This window comes from Bos grunniens, chromosome 1, assembly GCF_055505025.1.
Source record: "Bos grunniens cultivar Pamir isolate PY7600 chromosome 1, Bosgru_T2T1.0, whole genome shotgun sequence".
Lineage (NCBI taxonomy): Eukaryota > Metazoa > Chordata > Mammalia > Artiodactyla > Bovidae > Bos > Bos grunniens.
This window is the reverse complement of record NC_141165.1, coordinates 84956906-84984109: the sequence shown is the minus strand read 5'-3', so window position 1 is coordinate 84984109 and position 27204 is coordinate 84956906. Positions and strand designations below refer to the sequence as shown.

Here is a 27204-nt window from a genome sequence, read left to right as displayed (position 1 = left end):
GGTCTAGGAGGTAAAATAGGATCTTGCTGTCTCACTGCCTGTTCTCAGGAGCTGTTGACATACAGCCCTGTTCTGTGATGTGCTCAGCATCTGGAAGGGATTTCCAGATGTCTCTGGGGGATCTGTTAGAGCCTGGAAACATGGGAGTTTTCTTGCAGCCCTGTGAGAGTATTCAGCTCTGAGGAATCAAGAGTCCTGGGCCTTCGGGGGAGTGAGGTTGCTCCCACTTTTTTGTCATCACAAACGTTGCTGCTGTGACCATTTGGGTGACCATCTGTAGACAGAGACGAGCTTGAGCTTCTCCAGTCTTCACACCTGGAAGGGTCTTCCCTGGTCCGGGGGTCTGTGCACCTTCCTGGATGCTGCTCAGTGCTTCCCTGGCGCGGTGGTCCCCATGCCAGCTCCGAGTTCTGCCGAGGACCTGGTGTAGACTCCCCTTTCCTGGGTGGGTCTGGATGCCTTTGTTTTGGGAAGTGGAGACTGCGGGCAGCTTTGCGGGCAGACTCGCATGTTCTCCGTGCCACTGCAAGCCTTCTGGTCGAGTGGAGACCTGACCTGCTCTTCCCCAGCATTTCCTGAGTCTCTTAGAGGAGGTACCTCCAGCTGCAAGTGCAGCGCCTCTGTCTCGGGGGCCTGGCTTCAGGACTGGCTGCCACGGGCCATGTAATGGGGGGAGACAGCCACACCCCTCTTTGGACCTCACTGTCCCTCTCTGAGACGTGAGGGCTTGAATCAGTGACTTTACATATAGGCTCTTGGCTCTGTCCGTGTTGCTCACCCACTTTGGATTTTGTGACTTGCAGAGGGGTCCCCACTGTTGTGGGCACAGCTGTGGGCCTGAGCTGTGGCAACTGGCAGGTCAGGGTGGAGGCTGGGGGCTGCCTTGCAGGGCGGCAGAGGCCTGGCCCTCACCAGTACCTGGCTGTGCCCTCTGTGGAACAGTCTGTGTGCTCACACAGCTTGAGGGAAGGGCCAAATTCCAGTGCTTATTATGACCAACCTAGATAGCATATTCAAAAGCAGAGACATTACTTTGCCAACAAAGGTCCATCTAGTCAAGGCTATGGTTTTTCCAGTGGTCATGTATGGATGTGAGAGTTGGACTGTGAAGAAGGCTGAGTGCCGAAGAATTGATGCTTTTGAACTGTGGTGTGGGAGAAGACTGTTGTGAGTCCCTTGGACAGCAAGGAGATACAACCAGTCCATTCTGAAGGAGATCAGCCCTGGGATTTCTTTGGAAGGAATGATGGTAAAGCTGAAACTGCAGTACTTTGGCCACCTCATGCGAAGAGTTGACTCATTTGAAAAGACTCTGATGCTGGGAGGGATTGGGGGCAGGAGAAGGGGACGACAGAGGATGAGATGGCTGGATGGCATCACCGACTCGATGGACATGAGTCTGAGTGAACTCCGGGAGCTTGTGATGGACAGGGAGGCCTGGCGTGCTGCGATTCATGGGGTCGCAAAGAGTCGGACATGACTGAGTGACTGAACTGAACTGAAGGCCAGAGCAGATGAATGGTGACAGAGGGAAGCCAAGCTGCGCTGCTGGCCCTGGGGGACCTCACCTCCAGAGGCAGAGGGGTGCTGCTGTCTTTCTGAGGCCTGTGTGAGCCCAGGTGGCATTGCTGCCAGGTGAAATCCCCACAGAGCAGTATTTACCGTGTGCCTGGGAGTGTCTGCTCTGTCCCAGGGCACTGATACACACGGGTGTGTCCGTGAAGAGAGGGAGAGTCAGAGCCCTGCCCTTGTGGAGCAGACCTTGGAGGAAGAGGACTGAATGAGCCAGTGATACTTGTCTGCTTTGCTGCCTGGGACACCGGGAAATAGGGGCTCGAAACTGGGTGGGGTTCGTTTCATCTCTTGGTTGTTCCTTGAGAAGCAGATGAGTACATTGTACCGCCTCCTCGGAGGTGAGTTAGGAGGTTTAGCAGGATGAGGGGGCTGCGAGGCTGTTGCAGTCTTTAGGTGGGAAGTGGGGGCTCTGTCACTGAGAAGGTGGCATTGGTCCAGAGACCTGGCAGAGTGAGGGAGCTGGGAGAGCGTCTGGGTGCCTGGTGGTTTGAGGAACAGCAGAGAGGGGCCGTGGGCTGCAGTGAAGTCGCTGGGGTCGGGGGACGTGGCAGGGATGGGGCAGGCCTCTCGGGAGGCCCATGAGAGCTCTGGCTTTGTCGGAGTGATGGGAGGGGCCACTTCTGGGTTTTGAGCAGAGAAGGGTCACTCTGGCTGCTGTGTGGACCGAGTGAAGAGGAGACCTGTCAGCAGGAGGCCAGAGAGAGGATGCTGGCCTGAGTAGGTGGAAGCTGGGGGGCTGTCGGGTGCAGGGGTGGGATGCTGGGCCCATCCAGGAGAAGGGTTCTCTATGCTAGAGTTAATTCAGACGTGGGCCTGTGGCCTCGAGAGGGCTGTCAACAACATGTGCCTCTCCAACAGAGCTGGGGTTGTGGTGTTTTCATTTAACACTGAATTTTCCTAACAGTAGGATCCAGTTTTCTACAAAATAAGCAAAAGAAAAAGCATGAGAGAGAAATAAGGGACAAAAGAAGAGCGGGAAGGAGAGCAGTGACCCTGCAGCATGCGCGTGTGCTCAGTCGCTCAGTGGCATCCGACTCCTTGTCTCCCCGTGGAGTGTAACTTGCCAGACACCTCTTTCTCACTCGATGGGACTCTGCCCTTGGTGAGGGGACAAAATAAGAAAAGTGGAATGAGGGCAGGCCACGGGGGTGGTTGCCTTGCCATTCTGGAGTCAGAAGAGCCTGGGCTCACAGCTGGGCCTGGGCCACCGTCCACCACGTCCCCTGGGACGGGTGACTTTGCCTCTCCAAGCAGCCACGGCCACCTCCTTCATCAGGGGCGTGGTGTTGGTGGCGGCCGGCTGCTGGACTCGTGCTTGTCCACGTTGCTTCCTGACCCTTGCTTGGTTTTGTCCCTTTGTGGCCCTACGGTGAGCAGATGCCGGTTCCTCGAGTGGCAGGGCACAGAGCAGTGCTGGGAGTGGGGCGTGGCGGGAGGACTGTCTTAGCTGGAGGTTAAGGCGGGGACTCAGTGGGCAGGCTGCTTATGGGGACTCAGGAGACCCAGTCCTGACGTCAGCGTGTGTGACCTTGGGGAGGCAGAGACTCAGCCCGTGGACGCCTCCTGGCCGCCAGTACTGCTCTTGGCATTTTAAACACATCACCTCACCTCAGATGGAGGCAGTGGACGTGAGCAGAGTCCCCAGAGTCAGGCCATTGACTCTTTCCTTCACGGTTTTTGCCAATATCCTAGAACTGCCTGCAGCATCAGCTGCTTAATATGTATTTTAAATCGACTCACTTTTTTTCCTCTTAGCCTCTCCTTAGGTGATATCTGTGAAATCATAGTTATAAAGGGTTTTAATTTTTGCAGTGTTTTACATATCAAAGTAAGTCTGTGAGTATTAAAGTGGTTAGTCTCTGTGCTCCTTCAGAAGTCCTGTTTGTCCCCTCCGGAACCGATGCTGCATCTTGGGGAGCATTGAGCCAGGGCCTTTCAGGAAGCTTAGATGTGGCAGCACCAGGAGATGATGGACACTGTCCTGGTTGCATGGAGCTCAGCTGCGCGCTCCGGGGGCCACGGTGCTCTTGGGCGCCTACTGTGTCCCCACCCCAGAAAGCCAGGTGGGGAGGGGGATCACGTGATCTGAGGGGGATGTGGGAGACCTGGCTGAGGCCACCTTCCTGCCTGCTCGATGGAGACAGGAAGCTGGCTCAGTGCGTCCCTTGGGTGTCACTCACATAAAACAGCAGTGTTCTTTGGGAGGTCACAGGTCATGGGAGATGGCCACACAGAAAAGAAGAAGTCAAGGGATCTGGTGGATAAGACCTGACAGCCCTACAGCTGGCCGACTCCTTGGTGTGTGGGCGAGCTGGGACACTTACCCTAAGATTTCACAAAGCAGACCTTGCGACTGCAGGGTCACTGGGGCTTCCGAGGTGGCTCTGTGGTAAAGAGTCTGCCTGCCAATGCAAGGTTCGATCCCTGGGTCGGGAAGATCCCCTGGAGAAGGAAATGGCAACCCACTCCAGTGTTCTTGCCTGGGAACAGGTGTCTGGCAAGTTACACTCCATGGGGTCACAAGGAGTCAGATACAGCAGAGCGACTGAGCACACACACGTGCTGCAGGGTCACTGCTCTCCTTCCCGCTCTTCTTCTGTCCCTTCTCTCTCATGCTTTTTCTTTTGCTTATTTTGTAGAAAACTGGATCCTACTGTTAGGAAAATTCATTGTTAAAACAACCCAAACCTCATAATTTATAAAAGAAGTGAACTAAGGAATGATTATACCTACTGCGTACAGATTATTTGAGCTCACTAAACAAAATCTTTAGTAAGTGCTGGAAAAGATAGGGAGTGACCGGCTGCCTGCAAGAGTGCTGCTCAGGGCTGAGAGATGGGCCCTGGGAGCGGGAGGCAGGGCGGCAGGTGGTGGGGCTGGCCATGGCGCTGTGGGCATGGGATGCACTGTGCTGTAGAAATCATAGGTTTGTGCCCAGGGGTCCTCCAGCTGTGTCATGATATCTGCACGGGCATGTGGCCTGTGTGATGGCACTGCTAGCTGGTCACGGACATGTGCAGACCTCCCCCCTACCCCTTTTGCCTTCAGCATTGCCCTGGAGGGCATCTGGGCCCACTTCTCTGTCTCTCTCCCCTCCTCTCAGTGTGTGGTCTTCTCTTGGGTCCTTCCTCACCCTCCGTCCCCGTGACTTGCCGTGACCCCTGGTGGTCATCCTGGAAGTCCACTTGGAAGGCCCAGGTGTTTGAAGGTCTGAGAGCAGAGCACATACAAGACAGACGAGCTTTTTCTTGCGTATCCTTCCGTGTGTAACCTCTGTACCTTGCTCTGCTAACAAGGTCTTCATCTCATCATCTCCTTGCCCAGGACCCTCCCACCACTGGGGGTAAGGAGGTGAGGATGGGCAAGGGGGAATCCAAGTTGGTGCCATCATCTGGACACCCAGAGGGGCTGGCTCCAGTTCCCGAGCCCGGGGCCCATTCTCCTCCAGACACGACAGGCTGCTCTTCCTCGATTTCTTGTTGGGCTCCTGAAAAGTGTCAGTCGCTCAGTCATGTCCATCTCTTTGTGACTCCATGGACTGTAGCCTGCCAGGCACCTCTGTCCATGGAATTCTTCAGGCAAGATTACTGAACTGGGTAGCCATTCCCTTCTCCAGGGGATCTTTCCAAACCAGGGATCAAACCTGGGTCTCCTGCATTGCAGGCAGATTCTATACCATCCGAGCCACCAGGGAAGCCCTCCTGAGTCAAAAGACAATTGACGTCTCAAAGAGGGAGGAGGTTTATTGTAACCATTTATCCTTATGCCATTACAGGCAAGAAAATGGAACAAGGTGGGAACCTGTGCGGGGTAGAGGGTGGGACTGGGGAGAATGACCAGCATGTGTGGAAGGTGGAATGAATTCCCCACACCCTCGCCCCTGAGCAGAAGCCCACAGATCCTTCAGCTCCTCCCCGCCGTTTGCCACCTTGTCCCTCTTACATTCTATTTTCTCCTCGTTCTGTCCTGCTCTGGTTGACTGAGGTTTTGGAGACCTGGAATGTGGCCCATCTCTGTTGAGGTGGTGATCTGTGCTCTGGAGAAAATAAGTCTGGTAATTGAATAGCCAGGAGTGCGGTGGGGTGGAGCAGGGGGAGTAGCTTCCGTTTTGGTTGGGAAACTCTCAGGAGGTGACATACGAACTGGCACCGGAAGAGCTGGAAGGACACAGCTGTGCTTGACTCTTAGGGAGAGCATTGTGAGCAGAGGGAACCACTGGTGCGAAGGCCGTGAAGTGGAAATGTGCTGGCATGTTTGTGGGATTGAAAGGCTGCCAGTCTGTTAGCAGATTTTTCTTTCCATCCTAAAAATATTCATCATGTTTTCACATTCATCATTGATGTTCTTGAGAAAACAGAATTTTTTTTTTCCCCCCAGGGAATCATTTGCCTGCAGCTCTTGTTGGAATTGATTACTAAGACCACCCAAACCAGGATCACACTGGTGGGAGCTGACCAGCCTATGGGGGGACCCACTCAGCCCTCATGCAGTTGGAGTGCTGCAGAGCCAGGCAGCTCCGATTATTGCTGTATCGTGACTTGGGCTGTTTATTACAGAAGGTATTTTTTGTATCAAATCAAGGTATTCTTGCCTGGGAAAGGCATTTGAGCACTCGTAGAACAGGGTGATTAGATCAGCTGTCCTTTACTGAGTTCCTATTGCATTCCTCACAAAAGCCTGGAGACCAGCAGCATGATTCTCTCCCATTTTCAGATGGGGTAGTTTTGGGGTTTTGACAGAGATTGCCAGGTGATGAAGTGTGGACTTAGCATCTGATCCCAGAACTGCCCGCAGACCCAGCTGGGCACTCCAGCACACGTGAGATTCCACCCCAGACTGGTGCGCACGGAGCAGGCCGATAGCTGTCGTGGGCTCTCTCCTGTCAAGTCCAGAAGCTGGCACTGCAGCTCTCCTGCCCAGTGCTCTGGGAGGCCCCTGGGAGAAGCGGGCGCCTGTTGGCTGTTCCTGCAGTGCCTGGATCCTGCAATGAGAGCAGACTTCCCGGAGTGCTGTGCTGTCTGTCTGCCCTCCGGCAGCTCCTCCAGGGACAGCTGGGCCCAGGGAGGTGACATGGCCATCCTTGGTGGCCCTGTGCCTGCCGCCCTTCAGACAGGCCTTGGCGTTTCCTGGAAGCCTGGTGTCTCCCTGGGCGCAGGGCCCGCCCCACCACCTCCCTTCTTGGCTCCAGGAGCTCTGTGTGACCTGATTCGTAGTGGGCGTGCCGAGTGATACACGAGTTTTCTCTTCCAGGCTGAGCTATGGCTTGGCATGGCTCTGTCCTCAGTGGACATTTAGTGGAGCAGTGGTCTGGCTCTTTAGGCCTATCTGTGCAAGTGAGCCCGGGGCCAGACATCTGCCCCTGCCTGTCACCAGGCTGTGCCGTTCTGGGTGCTTTGGCCTCCCCATGTTGGAGAAGGTGTCGAGAAGGTGTTGTATGTAATGGATATGAGGCAAACGTCCCTTCTCCCCCATCCCCAGGCTGTCCTTTGCAAGAGAGATGTCTTTCCAGTCTCTTATTTTATGTGGCACTCTCTCGGTTACATGCTTTATTTTGAACAACAAAGTACAGCTTGAGACCACCTTAGCCTGAAGCATTAATTACTGAATATGGGTGCTCCTAGAATTCTCTTGACAGACTTCATTAAAGGTAAAAGGAAGCCGAAAAATTTAACAGAGATTTAGCCACTGTTTCTGGGATTTTGATCTCATAATTATAAATGTGGAATATTGATATAAGGGATCCTTTTAAAGTGGCTGCAAATATCTGCTTATAGGCTGGTGAAAAAACCAACTGCCTTAATGGTATGGACATGGGTTCTCTAGGGCTGGGAGAGATGCCATTTCTGGTGACAACATCCCACACAGATTTATAAGGGGCTGTATCTGAAACATCTTGAATGGATGATTGGATGATGTGTTCTGGAAAACTGCTCTGAATGACTCAACTTGACTCTGGGGTTGGTAAAGACATTCATGTTGAGGAGCACATGAAGGGTTTGGAAAAATTCAATTTGTAAGGTGTGTAGTAGATGGAAATAATCATGAATAAGATTTTTATAATTTAAAATACGTACATATAAATTGGGCTTCCCTGGTAGCTCAGACGGTAAAGCGTCTGCCTACAATGCGGGAGACCCGGGTTTGATCCCTGGGTCGGGAAGATCCCCTGGAGAAGGAAATGGCAACCCATTCCAGTATTCATGCCTGGAAAATCCTGTGGACCAAGGAGCATGGTGGGCTACAGTCCGTGGGGTTGTAAAGAGTCGGACGCAACTGAGTGACTTCACTTTCACATACATAAATTGATAAAAGTTGCACATAAGATTTGGCTTTTTAATCTACATCTCTAAAAAAATTGTAGTCAGTTGCTGTAAACTGTCATCTTGGATCTTCTCGTGGGTCAGCTGCCTTCAGTATGGGAGTCACCCTGTGGCCCTGGGTTTCTGGGTTATGTGGTATTTCTTCCTGCGGCCCCTGAAGTGGGGGATCTGAAAAGGAGGGGCAGAGGGAGGGGTGGCAGGAGGGGAGCATGTTCTCTGCCCCCTCCCTCTTTTTTTCTCTCTTCCATCACTCTTGCTTTGATCACCGCTGCCAGGCACTAGCCCCTGGCTGGGCTGGGGGGCTTCAGAGAGTGCCAGACTCTGAGCCCACCCTCAGGAGACCACAGTTTACAAACCTGTTTGAGATCCTGGCAGGCCTGGTGCTTTGATTCACGCTTGCAGTGTCTGTGCTTTGCTTCTTGCTGCAGAAAGTGTATTCCATGGAACATAATAATTTATCCTTAAGTAGATTTATTATATGAAATATTCATTGGAGCTGGCTTCTCCGTACAGCGTTTGGAACAACGTACCCAGTACAGTTTGTCCTCATAAATCTATTAATGCTGATGGGATGTAATTGTCTCCTGTGAAGCTTTGGGGTGAGACGGGGACCTGGGGAGGGGAGGGAGCCGGCTGCCGCTCGCTGTCTCTCCCCCATGGCTTGGCCGTGGTGGACTCTGTTCTGAGTGTGTGTGGGTACACATCCATTTTTTTCTCTTCCTTTTTAATGAATGCAGAGGCTTCCATTTCTGAGGGCCCTCTTGTCAGCTTCCAGCTTCTTGTCAAATTCCAGTTTCTAGCAGTTGTTAGAGGTGTAATGAGGCTCAGAGGGAAAAGCCGGCTCATGAGTGAAGGCTGATCTGTGAGCAGAGGGAGTTCAGGGGACCAAGGAGGGGCTGGGTATGTGCGTGCATGTGTGTGTGCGTGTAGTATTCTTTCACAGAGGAAGCTCAGGGGACCAAGGAGGGGCTGGGTATGTGCGTGCATGTGTGTGTGCATGTGTGTGTGCGTGTAGTATTCTATCACAGAGGAAGCTCAGGGGACCAAGGAGGGGCTGTGTCTGGTGTGGGTGCACGTGTGCAGAATGCTAACACTTTGGATTGAGTGAAGCATGGCAACCCCTGAGCTAGGTGCTTTATCTGCTTGTCCCAGGTGGTCCTTATAGGAGGCGAGGTGTTGTCATTCCTGTGTTATCCATGAAGAAACTGAGGCCCACTCGAGGCTCCAAGAGGTCTAGTAGCTTGGGTAGAATGCAGCTTATTAAGTTCAGCGAGCCTGTCCTCATGGCCTGGGGCTTTCCCAGGGCCCCGAGCGCCCCAGATCCTGGCCTCCAGGAGTGCCCCATCCAGCCAGTGCAGAAGCGGGACCTGCAGAGGAGACAGATGGGAAGTGGAGCCTCCCTCCTTGTGACACAGGGTGCTCAGGACAGCCTGACACATTGTGGGAAGCCGTGGGGAGGCCAGAAGTGGGTGTCTGAGCAAGAGTGGAAGACTGGCTGGAGTTTACCTGGCACACGGTGGCTGGGAGAGGTTGTTCCAGACGGTGCAAAGAGCAGGGGCAAACACGTAGGACACAGGACGCCAGGGTGTGGTGGGCAGGGCGGAGACTGCCTGGTTCAGTTCCCCTCAGGGCCCAGGGAGGGGAGGGCTGAAGGGCAGCTGGAACCACTAGTGTGGGGCCTTGCTGGGGCATTTGGACTGTGACCCGGGGCTCTGAGGAGCCAGTGGAAGTTTTGAAGCCAAAGATGAAGAGAAATGAATTTGCATATTTGGAAAATTCATCTTTCATTACAACAGAGGCTGGTTTGGAGGGCGCAAGACAGGAGGTGGGGAAGCCTGTGAAGTTTGTGGTGCCCCTGCAGCCAGGATGTCAGGGGAGCAATGTGTGTGGGGTTGTCAAGGCCAAAGCCCTAGTTTGGTACCTGTGTTGAGAAACAGCAGAACTGGTCTGGATTCCACATCCCAGGTTGGAAAAGAAAGTGAAAGTGAAAGTCGTTCAGTTGTGTCCAAGTCTTTGTGACCCCATGCACTATACAGTCTGTGGAATTCTCCAGGCCAGAATACTGGAGTGGGTAGCCGTTCCCTTCTCCAGGGCATCCTCCTAACCCAGGGCTGGAACCCAGGTCTCCTGCATTGCAGGTGGATTCTTTACTGGCTGAGCTACCAGGGAAGCCCAGGTTGAGAGGTCACAGAAAGGGGAAAAAGTCAAAGGGGGAGGAAAAAAGTCAGAAAAAGGATAAAGGCAAACAGTGCATTAGGAGACAAATGACAAGAAGTTGTAAAAAGACTTTTATGAAGAGATAAAAAATTTAAAGGCTTACATATAGGGAATGATGAGGGCTAACACAGTATAAAAGATTTTTTTGTTTAATAGTGTTTTAGAAATTTAAGTGGATCTGAGAATAAAAAGGAAACACTTAAATGAGTTAAGACAAAAACAGATTTCTGGCTAAAAGCAGAACCTAAAGTAGGGGGGAGCGGACGGGACAGCTGGCCACTGAGGGGCCGTGAGGTGCTTGTTCTAGCCATCTGAGCGCTGACAGCTCTGGGGCTGCAGGCTTGGGTGTGGCACCGAGGGCTGGCCCGGGAGGAACCTGGGCAGGTGGAGGGAAAGGGCAGAGGTAAGTGACAAAATGGAGCCTACCTGCTCTGGGACTTCTCGGGCACTGCCCACATCTGTCATTTCTCTTGCAGCAGGGCTGCTGACAGTGTCTGCAAGCCAGACAGGGGCCTCGTGTGGCTCCTCCTTTCATGGTTGGCACCCTGTTCAGACAGGTCCTTGACCCTGGAGTCGAGGTGGTGGCCACCTCGCAGGCTCATCCTGTCCTGTTAGCTGCCAAGGAAGATGGAAGTGGAAAGTCATCCGCAGATCTCGTGGGAGGAGGAGGAGGGGCATCTGGGCTCTGGCCTGGGTGCATTTATTGAGCTCCTCTGTGTGTAGTGGAATGTACTGGGTGTTGCGGGGCACACAGAGCAACAGGGAAGACTTGCAAGACGTATGTGAGCAGAGTGCATGGTAATCTGGTGTCTCATGTGAGGCTGGGGCTCTCTGTGGGATGGGCTGATCATCTGGAATAATGTCAAACAAGGGAAACTGATTCAGGAGACTCTCATGTCTCCTTTAATTGCTGATCTTGCTGATGTTTTCCTCTATGGGTCACTGTTAAGGAAAAGAGGAGCTGTGTGGAGCTGAAAGAGTGTGAGACTTGGAGTCTGGAGGCCACGGTTCAGTTCTGGCTCTGCCAGTTGTTAGCTCTATGATCTTGAATGAGTGTAACATCTCTGAGTACCTACTTTCTCAGTTGTAGTTGGATGTCTGCCTGCTGAAGGCCAGGTTGTAGTGGGGATCTATGTGTGTATGAGAGTGTTTCATAAACTGCAGAGCTCTGTGACAGAGCCGCTAGTGACATCTCTAGACTCTGCGTGTTTTGAGGAAGGTGGTGCCTGGTTTCTCCTGATACCTCTCTCAGCACCTCCAGAGTGTCTGGGACACTCAAGAAATGGTAGTTGAGTCAATGGATGAGTTGACTGCATCTCCAGGCATTTTTCAGATTTCATTTTCTAGTGGCCAGACCCTCTCCCTGTCACACTGTTGGGCAGGGAGGTGGAACGTCTGACTGCAATGCAGAACATGTATAGTGGCCTCCAGGCGATGCTGGAGCCAGTGCCAGGCCCCTAGACTTGCTGAGGGTCCTCACTTCGTGACCAGACCCTTTAACTTGGTTTCCAGTCTCTGGGCACAGGGCTTCCTCCAGTGTGGGGCAGTTTGAAGCGCAGAAGCAGAGGCAGACTGGGGGCAGCGCCCATTCCCTGGCGCCCACTCCTCTTCCACTGTGCCCCACGTGTCTGCCTGCGCACCCTCGCACTTGGTGTCCCATCCCCCTTGCTGGACTCTGCTGACTCCCCACTGCTCCCCGTTTCCTTAGCTCTTAGGGATTCCATGTCCCTCTCTTGTGGGCCCTGGAGAGGCCATATCTGTCCTGTCCACGGCCCGTGTGTGTGCTGGGGCCCCGCCTGGGGTGCTCACTCTTGCTGTTCCCTGTGCCCTCCCGCAGGTCGTCTTCCACGACGTTGGCGTGCTGACAGACAAGCTCTTCCCTGTCGTGGAGGCCATGCAGAAGCACTTCAGTGCTGGCTCTGGGACCTACTACAGCGACTCCATCTTCTTCCTCTCAGTGGCCATGCATCAGATCATGCCCAAAGGTAACCTGAGCAGCGGGGCAGCGGGCCCTGGGCTGTGACTTGGCATCTGTTTTCCCGGCTCCAGCACTGCTGGTGCCCTGTATCAGAGAGCAGACAGAGCTCTACTCCACGCGATGGAGAGGGCAGGGGGCAGCCACGCCCTCCGTGTACAGCGCTCCCTGCACAGAGACTCCAGGGCAGGGCCCTGGGCTGCACAGCTCCCAGGGCCTACTCACGAGTCCCCCGTGTGAGTTGTGCAGCACCGACATTCTGGGTTGGGGCACCTGGGCTCCAGCCCTGACTGCTCCTCGCACACACACACCTCTCTGAGACTCAGTTTGCTTATCTGTAAAATGGCAGGTTGGACTAAATGACCCTGTATGTCAATCTGTGATCCTGATCTTTCTGGTTTGAGCCTGTACTTATCTGACTTTAACTTATCAAACTGAGATGTTAGAAGTGCACATTATGACTTAGGAGGACTTTTTCTGAAACTCTGATGCACAATTAAAGTATTTTCTGGGCTTTGGTCCCTGTGGGGCAGAAGAGATGGATTGTCTGGTCTGTGATAGGTCGGCCTTGTGTGGAAGCGCCGGCAGGTTATCCTTGGACTAGAAGCCTTGTAGGGGGTTGGGGTCTCATTTCGTGGGGTATACCAGGCTTCTGGGTTCTTCTCCTCCAAATAGTCTATGATTGAATCTGGGGCCCTGGGTATTGGCCCCTGCCCACCCCTATTTCTAGCCACAGTGAGCCATGAGCTGAGCTTTGTCGGGGTGAGGAGGGGAGTTCTGGGTCTTGGGGTAGCAGCTCTCCAAACTGTGACCAGGCCAGGTGGGACCCAACAGCCCAGGGGACAGCCTGGCCACTTGGGAGGTCTCTGCTCCTGCCCAGCAGCCCCGAGTGGGAGAGGAGCTGAGCACCACTGCCCGAATTCCTGGTGAAGCAGGAACTCAGGAGACAGAGGCCGAGGCCGGGTTCCTGTTGGCAGGTTGTCCTAGTATAGGATAATCTAGCCCATCCATCTTGGCTGAGACTTTGTCTCCCTGGGGCAAGTTCCTGCACCTGCCTGTTCTCTTAGATGTCAGGCGAGGGCTCAGGGAGCTTCATGAGTGCGGGTCCGAAGAGAGAGGGGACTCACTCACCTGAAGGGCGCGGGAGGAGAGCTGACATTTGTGATGCTGTGGGGAGACCAGGTGCAGCTCCAGCAGCGCCCCGAGTCCCCCACAGCCCTGGAGCTCACACACGTGTGAGCTGACCAAGGAGCTGAGTGACTGGCAGTCACTCCTCTCCCCTCGGGTGGGCAGGTGTGATTTCTCTGGGCAGACCCTGTGCAGGTGCTGTGGGCATCTCAGCCTGCAGGAAGCTGTGGCCCTGCCCTCCTGGATTCCAGGGAGCAGACAGATATAGGTGCTGGTCCCAGCTGTGCTGCTGACCCCATGTGCCTTTGCTGAGACCTCAGTGTCCCCACCTGGAATTGCAGGAGCTGACCTAGTGAAGAGTCTAGGCTTCCAGGAATCGCCCTAGGAGATTTTGTAGTTCTGGGGAGCAGAGAGAAGAGGGGTTTTACCCTTCTTTTACCCTTCTTACCCCCTCTCTCTCCCACCCGTGCTTCACTCCTTGCAGTCCATTTTGGTCTCTGTGTAGAGCAGGCTTGAGAGCAGGATTCTATTTGATCAAAGGGTTTTGTGGTTAAACTAGCAATTTGAGATTCTCGACCAGATGGGCCTTAAGGGCCTGCCCAGTTGTGCTGTCCAGGATGCACGATTGGCCTTGAATGAAGCTCCGTGACAGAAGGCGTGATGAAGAACATCAGGAGATCTGGGGGGAGGCAGGCCTCCTCCCTCCCTCCCTCCCTCATCAGCTGGTAGGTCTCTGCCCATCACGTGCTAAACTCTAGGCCAGGTCATGCTTTGGGGCACCCAGAGGGAGGGGCTCGTCAGGAACACGGTGTGAACTCTTAAGTGCAGATGACAAGAATTAGGGACCCAGGCTCTACTCTCTGCCTCGATGACTGTGGTTAGGGACCCAGGATGCTTCCTGTCTGCTTCACTGACTCTGCCCTGCCCAGTAGCCTGGCCCTGTCCCTGGGCCCACATCTGCAGAGAAGAGTCTGTGGCCTGGGCCTTGCTGTCTGGGCAGTAGATATCCCTCCACGTTCTCCCTGGCCCTGGGGGCCCAGTGTCAGGAGGTGGGGATGGTGCTGTGTGAGATGTGCCGACCCAAACACAGACACTTTTCTTGGGTTTTTAGGTGAATGATGCCAGAGGTTCATTTATCCATCCACCCGAAGTCTGCTTCCTAAGAAGCGCATTATTAGGAGTTACTAAAGTTTGATAATCATAAAATGAAGCAAGCCGTCCTGGAGTTCTCCCACGGAGCTTGGGTGTTTCCGCCCAGCAGTCTGGCGGCTGCATAACACTTGGCAGTGTTGCAAACTCCTACTGGGCAGAGCCTTTGGAATTCCTGTGATTTTCGAAAGGAGTTTTGTTTCCAAAGCAACATTAGTGCTGTCTTGAGTTTGTCCTGTCTCTTTATTGCTGCCTTTTTTGTTTTCATTGTTTTCAGTCATAGAAATTGCTATTGTCTTGTTCTTTGTTGATGATTTTGTTCTTGTGTAATTGCCACATTCTTGCTATTTTGGTTTATTTTGTTTCTTTCTCAGTGTTCTTTTTTCTCTGGGAAAGTGAGAATGGGATGTGGGTGGATCATAAACCTTTGGTCTCACCCAGGAGGGCTGGTTCAGAAAAGCCTGTGTTCCCCTGAGTTACATCTCAGGAAGTCCTGTCTGGAGTTTGTCCCCCAAATCCAGGTTATTTCTGTGTATTGAAGTAACGTCTCTCTTCCCCTCCCCCTTATAAAACACAGTTAGTTAGCATTAGTCATTCAGTCGTGTCCGACTCTTTGAAACCCTGTGGACTGTAGCCTGCCAGACTTCTCTGTCCATGGGATTCTCCAGGCAAGAACACTGGAGTGGGTTGCCATTTCCTTCTCCAATGCATGAAAGGAAAAGTGAAAGTGAAGTCGCTCAGTCATGTCCAACTCTTCGTGACCCCATGGACTTCAGCCTACCAGGCTCCTCCGTCCATGGGGTTTTCCAGGCAAGAGTACTGGAGTGGGTTGCCAACATCACCGCTTTGTTAATTCTCTGAGTATTTCCTAATATCTTCCCAGCACATGGCTTTTAAAAAATTTAGGCAAAGTAGAAGTTGGACTACATATTTAAAGCATTATGAGTCTTTCTTATATATTAAAGTATGAAATTCAACCTTCATTTAAGCTGAAAAATTGAAAGAAATGGTACAAGTATCATGACTTATTCAGTTAATGTCACTCATCACCATTTTCTATGTAATCATAGTCTTTGAAAAATTTTTGAATGGTTCCATTGAGTAGCTAAACCTTAGTTCGCTTTGTCATTTCTGTATTCTCAGCTACCTAGACGTTTTCTGTTTTTTTCCTACGATCATAAATTACACTGTGATGACTGTCCTCATGTATAAGGATTATTTTCTTTAATTAGGATGATTTCCTTAGGCTAGCTCCCTGCAGGTGCAATTCATCGGCCAAAATTAGCCTTACAAAGCCTGCCTGTGTTGGCTGCCTCTGCCCCAGGGTCTCAACGAGCATGGGCAAGGTTCTGTACAGTTTCCCAAGCCCGTTGATGCCTGGCCTCTTGGAAGGACCCAAGGCAGCCGCGTATGAACTTCAAGGCGGTTGCTGTCCCTACTTGACAGGAGAGGAAGCGAGGAGCTGGGGGAAAGCTCCTTCTCTGAGTTCTGGGATGAGCTGGGCCTCCCCTTGGGTTCCTGAGGCCTTGACCCTGGCTCATCCTGATGGCACAACCTACGTGCCAACCTCTCAAACCCGCACAGCCCCCTGAGGCTTCCAGAGCCTGGCCCCTCTTCTCTTCTGGGCCCCTTGCTGCAGCCCTGCAGTGGGGGGCCTGGCTGGGCTGGGTGGTGATGGTTAGCCCCGTGTGTGTTACCCTGACCATCCGCTCCTCTCAGATCACGTCCGCAGAGAGCATGAAGGCACCTTGCTGGTGGATCGTGCTGCCTCTGATTTTGGTCAGACCTTGTGTCTCCTTCTGTTGCTTGTTGGAGGGGCCACGTGCGACTAGCTGCTCCTGCTGCTCACACTTGCCTACCCATGTGTCCTATGCAGACACGCGGCCTCTCTCTGCTCCTCACTCACACCCACAGGGCTTTTATCTCCTGTCAGTAGTGTTGGGCTTGTCACCATTGGAAGCATCTTATGCAATGGAAAAGAAAATATTTTTTTGCCCAACTGGAGGTGGAGGGTGCAAAGAGCAGCTTCCTTCTGTGTCACATGGCTCCAAGGAGCTCTTGGCTCTGGCTTAGAGACACCAGGCCATAAAAACAGCCCTTACCTAGACTGAGCCATGATGCCTGGTCCGTGGTGGGAAGGGAAAGGCAGGTGCCCACACGGTCAGCAGTGTGTAAGGCTGGCCACAGACCCCAGGAGACTTTCCTGGAAGGCTCTCTTGTCCTAGGGTCAACGCTTTGCCAATAGATATCCTTTGCCAAGGGTCTGGTGTTTGCATGACCTGGTGCTAGGCACTGCGGGTGTCCCAGAGATGTGTGCTGGACTCATGACGGTGGGGTGGGCAGCATAGTCCAGTGATGAGGCAGGATGTCATGAAGACCGCAAGGGAGATGCACACAGGGCTGAGCATTCAGAAGCGGAAGAGTCACAGGCATTTAGAAGGAAGGAGGAAGGCTTCATGGAGGAGGTGGAACTTGAGGTGGGCTTTGAAGGGTGGGTAATTTCATTGTGTAGAAACAGGTAATGAGCAGTTCAGGCAGTTGGAAAGAGTGTGGTGAGTGTTTGGGAGATAGCACACTGCCTCCATTGACAGACACATTAGGGCGCATGTTGGGAAGCCGTGAGAGAGAAGGTGGGTGGGGAGGTTGGCATATGCCAGGGGCTTGGATGCCAGGCTGGGGGGCTTGCTCCTCACACATGGGGCAGAGCCTCTGTGAGCATCTGGCAGGGAGGTCCTTGACCAGATCCATGCTTTAGGAGGTGTCTGAGACTGGGAGTGGATTACAGGGGGAGATGGTGGGGCCCAGCACATATCTTTACTGAGTGTCCATTGGCTGGACAGGCTGGGAGGGACCACGGGTAGACTCCCTGGCTTCATGTGGCAGCTACTCTGGATGTGCGTGTGTGTGCACACATGTCACATACGCAAGGGGAACTGCAGAGCCAGGTGAGACCTGAGAGGCATCCCAGCGTTTGCACAGCCCCGCTCTTTCCATGAGACCCAGGGAGGAAGTGGAACGTGAGGTGGGCTTTGAAGGGTGGAACTGCAGATACTGCTACAGTGGCTGCTGTGGGAACAGTTATGAACTCCCTCCAGCTTTTAACAACTCTGTGGGTTAAGAATGGAAGGAAGTAAAGAACTTATGAGAGTAGACAAAGCAGACTGATTTATGAGCTCATCAGCCCTGTGCAACCAGCGCAGGTATTCCTGCCCTGGGGCCTCTTGCCTGTAGTCCTTTGCACTTTAGCGTGAATTAGCCTCCAGTCCCATTGCTTTCCTCTGAGCACTGAATGGAGATAGATAGCCCATGAGAATGAGATGAATGTGTGAAATAATGACAAATGAGGTTGAGGGAAAGGTGGAAGGAAGGAGGAAAAGAGGATTTTGAAGCTTGGTGCACTTCTGGGGTCTTTTGGAGACAGGCTCAGTCTTGTCTTGAGAAACCTCAGAGGCCAGGCAGAAGGAGCTCAGGAGGAGGGAGGCCCACGGCCTGATTAGACCCTGGTGAGGCCTCAGTCCTGGGAAGTTCGAGGAGACCCTGCTCTTTTCCGCTAGTACTTTCCCTCCTAGACCCCATGAGTCTGGCCCCCTTGGGCCCTGGAACCGGGCCTGGATGATAGAGTTAGCATTAGCATGCTATGCATCTATCTGGCTTCTGAGGGCCTAGCCTAGGCAGCTGACTGTTTTTACCATGGTGTCTGTTGGAGCAGGGGTATAGGAAATTCTGAGTGAGCCTTAGGCAAAATCAGCTCCATAGCAGATAGACCTTAGGCCCCAGTGGAGTCTGGCCAGCTGCTTGTTCTGGTCTGTGTGTTATGGGGTCATGTTAGCAGGGACCTGTGTTCCTGCTGGGACCTGTTGGTTTCCCTGCCTGCAGTTGAGGAATAAAGTTGTGCACAGCCTGTGTCTGCACGGAGGTGGGCTGGACCACCTCTCCTGTCTTGGCCTGTGCTCAAGGCATTGGCACCTCTGGGCTCAGGATTTCCAAGATACCCCTGGGCTCAGGATTTCTGAGGTTGATGCTCGTGGGCTGTGCTGGCTGCACTGGCTTCTGGCCCGCTCTGTGTGCTGGAGGGGACTCAGGTGGGGTCATCCTTGGGGTGTGGGGACTGTCGCTCGCAGTGGCTCTGCTTGGGGCACACTGTGGAGGGGGCATTTGAGATGAGGACATGGGTGTCCTCTGCCTGTCTGGGGACAAAATCTCCTTTAATCACAACCTTTCCTCTTTATAGAGGATGTTCATGTCCACCTATACTGGGGGGAGGTGGTGCAGGAGGCACTGTGACCCCACTGTGACCCACAAGGGAATTGAGGCACAGAGAGGGGCAGAGACCCTCCCTGGGTCACAGAGCCTGACTGAGCAAGGACATGGCTGACTCTCAACCAGCGCTCATCAGGGACAGCCCCACACTTTCGCAGCTTGGGTGAGAGGCCGGCCCAGCTCTGCTGCTCAAGTGTCCAGGCTCACCCTTCAGGCTTGCCCTTGGGTACAGTCCAGGGAGGGTTCACATTTGCAGAAGCTTCAGTTTGCTCATGAGTCAGTCAACCAAAATTTGAGGGCTGGCTTTGCTCCAGCACTGTTTCTGGGGCTTTGAGTAAGGAGAGAAAGTTCAGTGTTGCCTCCTTTCCCCTGTCCAGGCTCAGCTTTCCCATCTGTGAAGTGGGGATGCTTTTCCCTTGGTTCCAGGGCTGTTGTGGGGAAAGGTCAGTGTGGGAAAGTACTGACTTCACAGTGAGTCGCTGCTGATTATGATTCCTTCGTTTTGGCATTTCTTCAGGTCAGTTGCTCCTAAAGCAGTGGTTCCCAAGTTTTACTATCCAGGGACCCCACAGCTGTCTAGGTCACCAATGGCTATCTCTCCCATTTGTTCCCAGGAGAAAACCAGTGCCCAGCTTGGGGGAAAAGACTGTGCTGGATGGGTGTGCTGGCCAGAGAGGTGGGATCTGGCCAGTTGTCAGCTCCGGGCTGGAACAGGGCGTCGTGTTGTTCTTTGCTGTGACCTTATCATCAACAGGAGGTTGTGTACATCCCAGAGAGCAGGGGTTGTCAGAGCAGATGTATTATCTAGTTGAAGCCTCCTAACAGTTCTGTGGTGTAAGCAGGAATTGACATCCCAGTTTTATAGATGGACACTACGGTGTCCAGAGAAGTGCGGGGATTTGACCAAGTCACCTGCTGACTAAGAGGCAGGACTGGGATGAGGATCTTGGCTGTCCCGCTCCCACTGTCTCCTGGCCTCAGTTTCCTCACTCTTCAGCGAGCATATTGGGCTCCATCATCTCCTTGGTCCTTACCAGCCAGGCATTCGCTCCCTCAGTATACATACCCTGAGTTTATAAGCCATGCAGGTGGTATATGTGTGTATTTTTTATATGTTTCACAGTTTTCAAATTGGTGGATACTCTTCCAGATCTGTGTGTGTGTGTCTGTCTATCTTCTTGGCTCCAGCTTCTCAGGATCCCCTTTGATTCTCAGCACTCTGGGCCTGTGCATCTTCTGCACATCGGTCTCCCTATCTAGTCTAGGCTAGTCACTTTTTAAAAAACCAATAGACTTTATTTTTTAGAACAGTTTTACACCTATAGAAAAATGTGAGCATAGCACTGAGAGTTCCCATGTGCTCCAATTTTCTTATTATTAACATATTACATTAATGTGGTACATTTGTTACAGTTAATAAACTGATATTGATACATTCTTATTATCTAAAGGCCACACTCTTCAGATGCCCTTAGTTTTAGTCTAAGGTCCTTTTTCTGTCTCAGGGCCTGCTGTGTGACTCTGGCCAAGTTGCTGAACCTGCCTAGGCCTTGGCTTCCTTGTCTGTAAAATGGAGACAGTAACAGTTCACAGCTCAGGGGGTTGTTACAAGAATTAAATGAATTAGTATACTTAATAGGCTTAGAACAGTGCCTGGAACATGGTGAGGTGTTAGCTTGTCTCCTCTCTGGATCACTCTGTAAAATGAGGATGAGAAAATTCAGAGGATTAAGGAGATAAAAGGCAATGGCACCCCACTCCAGTACTCTTGCCTTGAAAATCCCATGGACGGAGGAGTCTGGTGGGCTGCAGTCCATGGGGTCGCTAAGAGTCGGACACGACTGAGCGACTTCACTTTCACTTTTCACTTTCATGCATTGGAGAAGGAAATGGCAGCCCACTCCAGTGTTCTTGCCTGGAGAATCCCAGGAACGGGGGAGCCTGGTGGGCTGCCGTCTATGGGGTCGCACAGAGTCGGACACGACTGAAGCGACTTAGCAGCAGCAGCAGCAGCCCTCAGCACTGTGCCTGGTTCGTGGTGCGCGCCCAGTAACTGGCAGTATAAGACGTGCCTCCAAACGAAGCACCAAAGTGTGTGGGGCTGGAGGCACTCTCAGACTCTTAGGCACCCAGTTTTGCCTTTTGGAAGGAGCTTCTGATGTGGGAGAAGGGGATTTTCTGGATGAGCCTGGGCAAGTCATGTGATCGCTTATCTCCCAGGTGAGGACGCCCATCTCTGACCTGCCTTCCTCTCAGGGTTACTGTGAGCTGGAAATGGAGTAATGCAGCTTAAAATGCTTCTCCCCCCACCTGCAACACCTTTTCCACCAGCTCCCAGCATCAGAGCATCTGAAATCTGTGCAGTCCTAGCACATTATCAATACCGTCAGCCCCATACCGCTCCTGCTTCCTAGCGACATCTGCGTGTATAAAGATCGGGCAAATGCAAAATGCTGTCAGCTCCCTGAAAGTGCAGGACTTGGGCCCTCAGCGTCTTCTGCCCCAGAGTCACCTTTCTGAAACCTCGTGTGATGCTTGCTGTTGTAGAACAGAAGGAAAAGGTGACTGGTGATGAGTGGAGGGTGGCCCAGCCCTGCCTGCTCCCAGCGCCCCCTTCTCCTGGCATCATGGGTGCCATTACCCTTGAGACCCTTCTTTCAGCCATCTCTCCAGGGGGCCTTGCTGTCCTGAGGCTGAAGGTAGACAGTTGGACTCTAGTGAGGACATTTTGGGATCCACTTTGGGTCAGTGGTGCTAGATGGAAAAGGCTGGTGTGAATCATGGGTAATTTGTGCATCGATGAATCTCAACCCAGGTTCACAGGTCCATGTGAAAAAGAATGGAGTCCAGGTTGGAAAGCCTGCAGGTGGGGGATAAAACCGAAGTGGGAAGATCCAGACTGACAGCTCTCATTCATTCCTGCTTTGAAACACTGAGGTCAGTGTGCAGCCTTTTGCAGAAAGCTTTTAAAATTCCATCTTTTTCTTTTTTTCCCCTTAGGTGAAATTTGACAAATGTAGTAAAAGCTATATTCAGTTTGGATTTCTTTGTTCTGTGCTTTTTGTGTTTTCACTCACTACCGTGGGGGGTCGTTAATGTTCCCCACTATTCTCTCCTAGCAGTTTTATAAAAGAGAGAAGGCTTTTAAGGCTGGTTTATGAAACTCTATAACTTTGTTCAGTTAGAACTCAAATCAGAAAACTAGTCAATAACCAATGTTTAATCATCCATCAGTGAAGCGGACCTGTATCTACCAGGAGGGGTCCCATAGGGGGATGTACGTGAATTCTGGAACCTGGGGTGCAGTGGAGAGCGGTGGGGATCCTGAGGGGGCCTCTTCTCTGTCCTGACCCCATCAGCCTCAATAGTGAGACAGAGCAGAAACAAGGGGCCCACTAAACTCACTGATGCTGTTTTGATTGGTTTGCCAGCCCCTGGAATCCTTTATGGGAAAGGTGGCAGCTGTACCCACAGTTAGTCCCATGGTCTCTGCTTGCTTCAGGGGTGAAGTGGCCTCAGGGGTGGTTTAGCATGGACGTGAGGTCAGCACCCTGATGCTGGGAAAGATTGAGGGCAGGAGGAGAAGGGGACGACAGAGGATGAGATGGTTGGATGGCATCACCGACTCGATGGACATGGGTTTGGGTGAACTCCAGGAGTTGGTGATGGACAGGGAGGCCTGGTGTGCCGCAGTTCATGGGGTCTCAAAGAATCGGACACGACTGAGCGACTGAACTGAACTGAACTGAGGTTAGCAGACCTGGGGGTGAGTTCCTGTTCTGTCCCCACTATCTGGCTGTCAGGGTGGGGGGCTCTCTCCCTCCCTTGATTCCTCCCTTGAGGACAGCAATGGAGACTGACCCTAGGACCCTGCTTGCTAGTGGGCGTGGTCACTGTCAAAAGTCTCATGCGTGAATGTGGCTTCCCATCTCTCTGGAGTTTTCTTCTGGCTCCTGAGACTGCAGAAGTGGGCAGGAACAGGGCTGCCTCAGCAGGGTGCGGGCCGGGGGGCACCGTTTCCCCGTCTCTCCTGCACCCACTCCGGCTTACTTGTATGAGAGGAGAGTGAGGTCCTGCTGAGGCTTTGGGCCTCAGCCACATTCTCCAACCTGGTTTGTGAGAGCATCCTGCATCGCAGCCCAGCAATGACAAGGTGGTACTTGAGTTTCCCACCTGCTGTGACTGCCAGGGTGTCTTAAATATCTCAGGAGCTGCCTCAGGAGGAGGGGCCACTGGGCTTCTCCAAGTTCTCCGGGCAAAGTAACATCTAGGGCCGCCTAACCCCTAACAGAGCCTCTGGGTGAACAGCCTGACTTCTCAGTATTTCTGACTCTTTGTTTAGAAAGTGGGGTAACTGATTACACAAATGTCAAAACGTTGCGTGGGGACTGAGCTGTGGCCTGAAGAGCCTTAGTTCCTGGGACTAATAACACGGGTCCCTGGTGCTTTTACTCCTGGAGGGTCCTGTGCATGTGAGCACATCAAAGCTCTGACAAGTGCTGTGTCTATTTTGTGGATCACCTCCGTACACCAGAGCTGACTCACTGCCTCGGTACTTTTTAATCTTAAGGCTGTTTAGAACTGCCTGGGGATGAAGTCCAGCAGCTTCTGATAAATTGCATAGAAACTGCATGTTCTTTGTGGGTGAGTCACCACAGGAGCTTGGACCTTCTGAACGAGCAGTTCTTGATGGTTTGCTGCAGCCTTGAGGAAGCACGGTGGGTCCTGACTCCAGCATTCAATGTGTCTGGAGGGGTGGGGGTTCTCCTGTGGAAGAAAGCAGAAGGAAAAACAGATCCGCAGGAACTTGCCTGAGTGAAGACATCTGAGTAAATACTGCACAAAGGTTACACACATGTGTCCAGTGATCACAGTGAAAACTGTTTGCTGGCAGCTCCTATGGAGCAAATTTGAGGCACTTCGTCTTCTTATTTGGAAGAGGGAGAACTGAGCAGATTTCTCATAAAATGTTAAAAATAATACTGTGACAGTGACCACATTCTATTAACTTAATGCTGGAGGCTGTAAGTTAATGAAAACAGTTGCCAAATTGAACAGTAATACCTTCCATTTTGGTCTCCCCATTAGGTTCTATCTTTTGACTTTTCAAGATCCTCATTTAAATTCTTGGCCACTAGTCAAAGGCATCAGCTAGTGTTTATTGCTATCAGGAGGTTTATTTTTGACGTCTCGTCATCTGTAACAGGTCGGCTGTCTGCTGCCATATGCAGGGCGTTGGATGGGTGATGCTGGCTTGCCTTCTGGGGGTGCCTCTTCTTATTGAGGAGAGAGCTCAAGAGGGTGGGTGCTTACAGAGCCTGAGGTCAGAGGTCAGCAGCCTGGACCTGGACTGTGGGATTATTTGCACGGAGAATGGACCAGATACCAGGACTTCTGCCAGTGTTCAGAGGGGAAGCTTCCTTGAGAAGGATGAGGCTTGTGCCAGGCCTTGAGGCCTGTGGGGTTGAGGGTGGGAGGAGAAGGGCAGGCATTCTGGGTGAAGGATGTGCCACACAGCCTGGGTCTCAGCCTGGGCAGAGGCCAGCCTGCCCTGGGGATGCTGCCCCTTCAGGTGGCAGCAGATCCCAAGTCCCTCAGTTCAGCGTGCCCAGCAAGCACCTCTGGGGTTGACATTAAGTACATGAAGGAGCATCTTCTCCTTGTCCCTGTCCTTGTGCATCACCCCCTGGCAGGAGGAGACCCGATTTCTCTACACAAGCTGTGTAATTGCTGATGACCGGGTCCTACTGTGAAGCATCTCAGACTGAATCTCTGGCTTGCTCTTTTTTCCTTTTCTGTACCCCTTACTGTGTCTCCTGGACGTCCTGGAATGTTCATGGCTAGGGCTAGGCCTTCAGAGAGAGAGAGGAGAAAGAGAGAGCACTGCAGGGATTAAAGCTCCCACTACTCCTGTTGGTCACCCCCCGCTCACCCATCCGCCTTCAGCATAGTTTCTTGGTGCTCCCCAACAGCTATGCTCTCCTCCATCCAGAGTGGCTGCCTGAAATAATTTGTGGTCAGATGTGCACTCAGCTTTCCTACTTCCTGGCCTTGCTTGGCTCTTCCTTTGGCCTGGAACGCTGCCCCATGTACCCAGTCACCACTCTGTCCGGCAGAAGGGCCCCTAGAGGGCAGGCTTCCCAGGCATGCAGGTTGTCCACAGGGCAGCCTCTGCCTGGACCTTTGGAGGGTGAAAAGCTTTTGAGAGTCCTGTCAGGTGTGATGGGACCTGACGTGAGCCTGAACTCTTTTGTAAAATCTGAAAGCCTTTGGTAGATGGAAGGGGGTGATTCCCATCAAGGATGGGTAAGAACTCTCAGTAGGGAACGGACTCCAGTGAGTACAATCAGCCACATGGGTGCAGAGTCCTGATGGTAAAAGGCTGTTTTTCTCCCAAATTATGGAACGAGTCGCCAGTCCAGGTTCGATGCACGATACTGGATGCTTGGGGCTGGTGCACTGGGACGACCCAGACGGATGGTATGGGGAGGGAGGAGGGAGGAGGGTTCAGGATGGGGAACACATGTATACCTGTGGCGGATTCATTTCGATGTTTGGCAAAACCAATACAATATTGTAAAGTTTAAAAATAAAAAAAAATAAAAAAAAATAAAAGGCTGTTTTTTTTTTTTTAATTATTTGGCTGTGTTGGATCTTAGTTGCAGCATGGGGGTTCTTTAGTTGTGGCCTGCCGACTGCCGAGCATGTGACCACCAGGGAAGTCCCAGACACAGTGCGGTCTTAGAGCTTCTCTGTCAGAGAGCTATCACAGGTAGCTCTAAAGGTGGCCTTCAGTTCAGTTGCTCAGTCGTGTCCGACTCTTTGCTACCCCATGAACCGCAGCATGCCAGGCCTCCCTGTCCATCACCAACTCCCGGAGTTCACTCAAATTCATGTCCATTGAGTCGGTGATGCCATCCAACCATCTCATCCTCTGTCGTCCCCTTCTCCTCATGGCCTCAATCTTTCCCAGCATCAGGGTCTTTTCAAATGAGTCAGCTCTTCGCATCAGGTGGCCAAAGTATTGAAGTTTCAGCTTCAACATCAGTCCTTCTAATGAACACCCAGAACTGATCTCCTTTAGGATGGACTGGTTGGATCTCCTTTTGTCCAAGGGACTCTCAAGAGTCTTCTCCAACACCATACACCTTGGCTTTTTTTCCCTCACACCAGCTTGTTGCCTTGGTTCAGGACTGATTTCTTAACCAAGTTTAGCTGGTTCCTGACGTAGTCTCACTCCCTTCATAGGCTCTGGGACATAACTTTCCCTGAGAGGTGAGGGAGATTGTGGGGTCCGGTGGGTGATGGGGAGAAGGCAATGGCACCCCACTCCAGTACTCTTGCCTGGAAAATCCCATGGACGGAGGAGCCTGGTGGGCTATAGTCCATGGGGTTGCTAAGAGTTGGATACGACTGAGCGACTTCACTTTGACTTTTCACTTTCATGCATTGGAGAAGGCAATGGCAACCCGATCCAGTGTTCTTGCCTGGAAAATCCCATGGACAGAGGAGCCTGGTGGGCTGCCGTCTATGGGGTCGCACAGAGTCGGACACAACTGAAGTGACGCAGCAGCAGCGGGTAATGGTTTTCCCTCTGCATTGAACTGGGGTAGTCAGGTTCAATGTTGCTTTTATTTTTTTTTTTTTAAAGCATCATCTATCACATAATAAACTATGTCCTTTATAGTCATTAATCACACACTGTGAAATTGGGTAACTAAGGGGCTTGGGCTTGGGCTAGGAGTGAACTTTTGACTGTGAGTTGGTTTGGTGGCTAATCTCTAATAAGCTCCCTCATTCAAGCCCTCTGACGGGATGTCCTGGCCCTGATGACCTCCCTGGAGCCCTGCCTAGATATGCTCTTCCTCTTCCCTCTCTTCTTCCTCTTTTATGAGAAAGCGAGACTCCTGCAAGTCAACACAGGGGGAGGGATTATTATGGGAGGGGCTGGAATGAGAGAGTTTGGAGCTTGGGGCAGCTCTGGGGACCCCTCTGTTCTAGTGATTCTTTCTCTTTCTGTCACTCTCATGATCTCTGTTTCTGTCTATACTTCTCCATTTTCTTCTCTCTATGTTGCATTTTTAAAACATTTTTTTCCATTCCCACGGAACTGAAGCCTGTGCGGGACTTTGGTTTGGTATGACTTCCCCATAACAGGCATCATCACTGGGTATTTTCCATTTCAGATCCTGAAAGAGAATCTTCTGGCCAGCCCACAAGCCTTGAATTGTTGAATTTTTTTGTCATCAATCCAGTCCGCTGGGACCAGAGCAGGTGGGACCATGTGGTCCCAAACCTGGCCACCTGGGTGTGGGAAGGGACAGGTATGTGATTTGCCAGTCTCGGATACAGAGGATCTGTCCTGGAGGGGAGGGCAGAGGGAAAAGATATGCATCAGACGTGGGTCATGCTCTCATAACTATTTTCTAGTGAAGGAATGAAACATTCCTGTTGTACAAATGGATGGACTTAGGGGTGTCGTAGGGAGTCATTGATTCCCACTTCCTGGTGTTCAGGCCCTTCACTTGAGCTGGACTTTCTGACTGCTAACATATACAATATGGCAAAGCTTCTGAGACG

At 52.2% G+C, this 27204-nt stretch overlaps 1 protein-coding gene across 20 annotated transcripts in view; it reads left to right on the top strand.

Moving 5' to 3' along the window:
* XXYLT1 (xyloside xylosyltransferase 1) overlaps positions 1 to 27204 on the top strand; it is a 174678-nt gene that overhangs the window by 17365 nt on the left and 130109 nt on the right. For 11 of the 20 annotated variants that reach the window (XM_086399309.1, XM_086399430.1, XM_086399447.1 and 8 more), the window contains exons 2-3: positions 11950 to 12097; positions 26811 to 26948. In XM_086399309.1, the coding sequence (XP_086255435.1) occupies positions 11950 to 12097; positions 26811 to 26948 (286 nt within the window). Of the gene's footprint in view, positions 1 to 10824; positions 10911 to 11949; positions 12098 to 26810; positions 26949 to 27204 lie in introns of those variants that run through there. The other 9 variants (XM_086399326.1, XM_086399456.1, XM_086399467.1 and 6 more) reach the window with 3 other exon arrangements.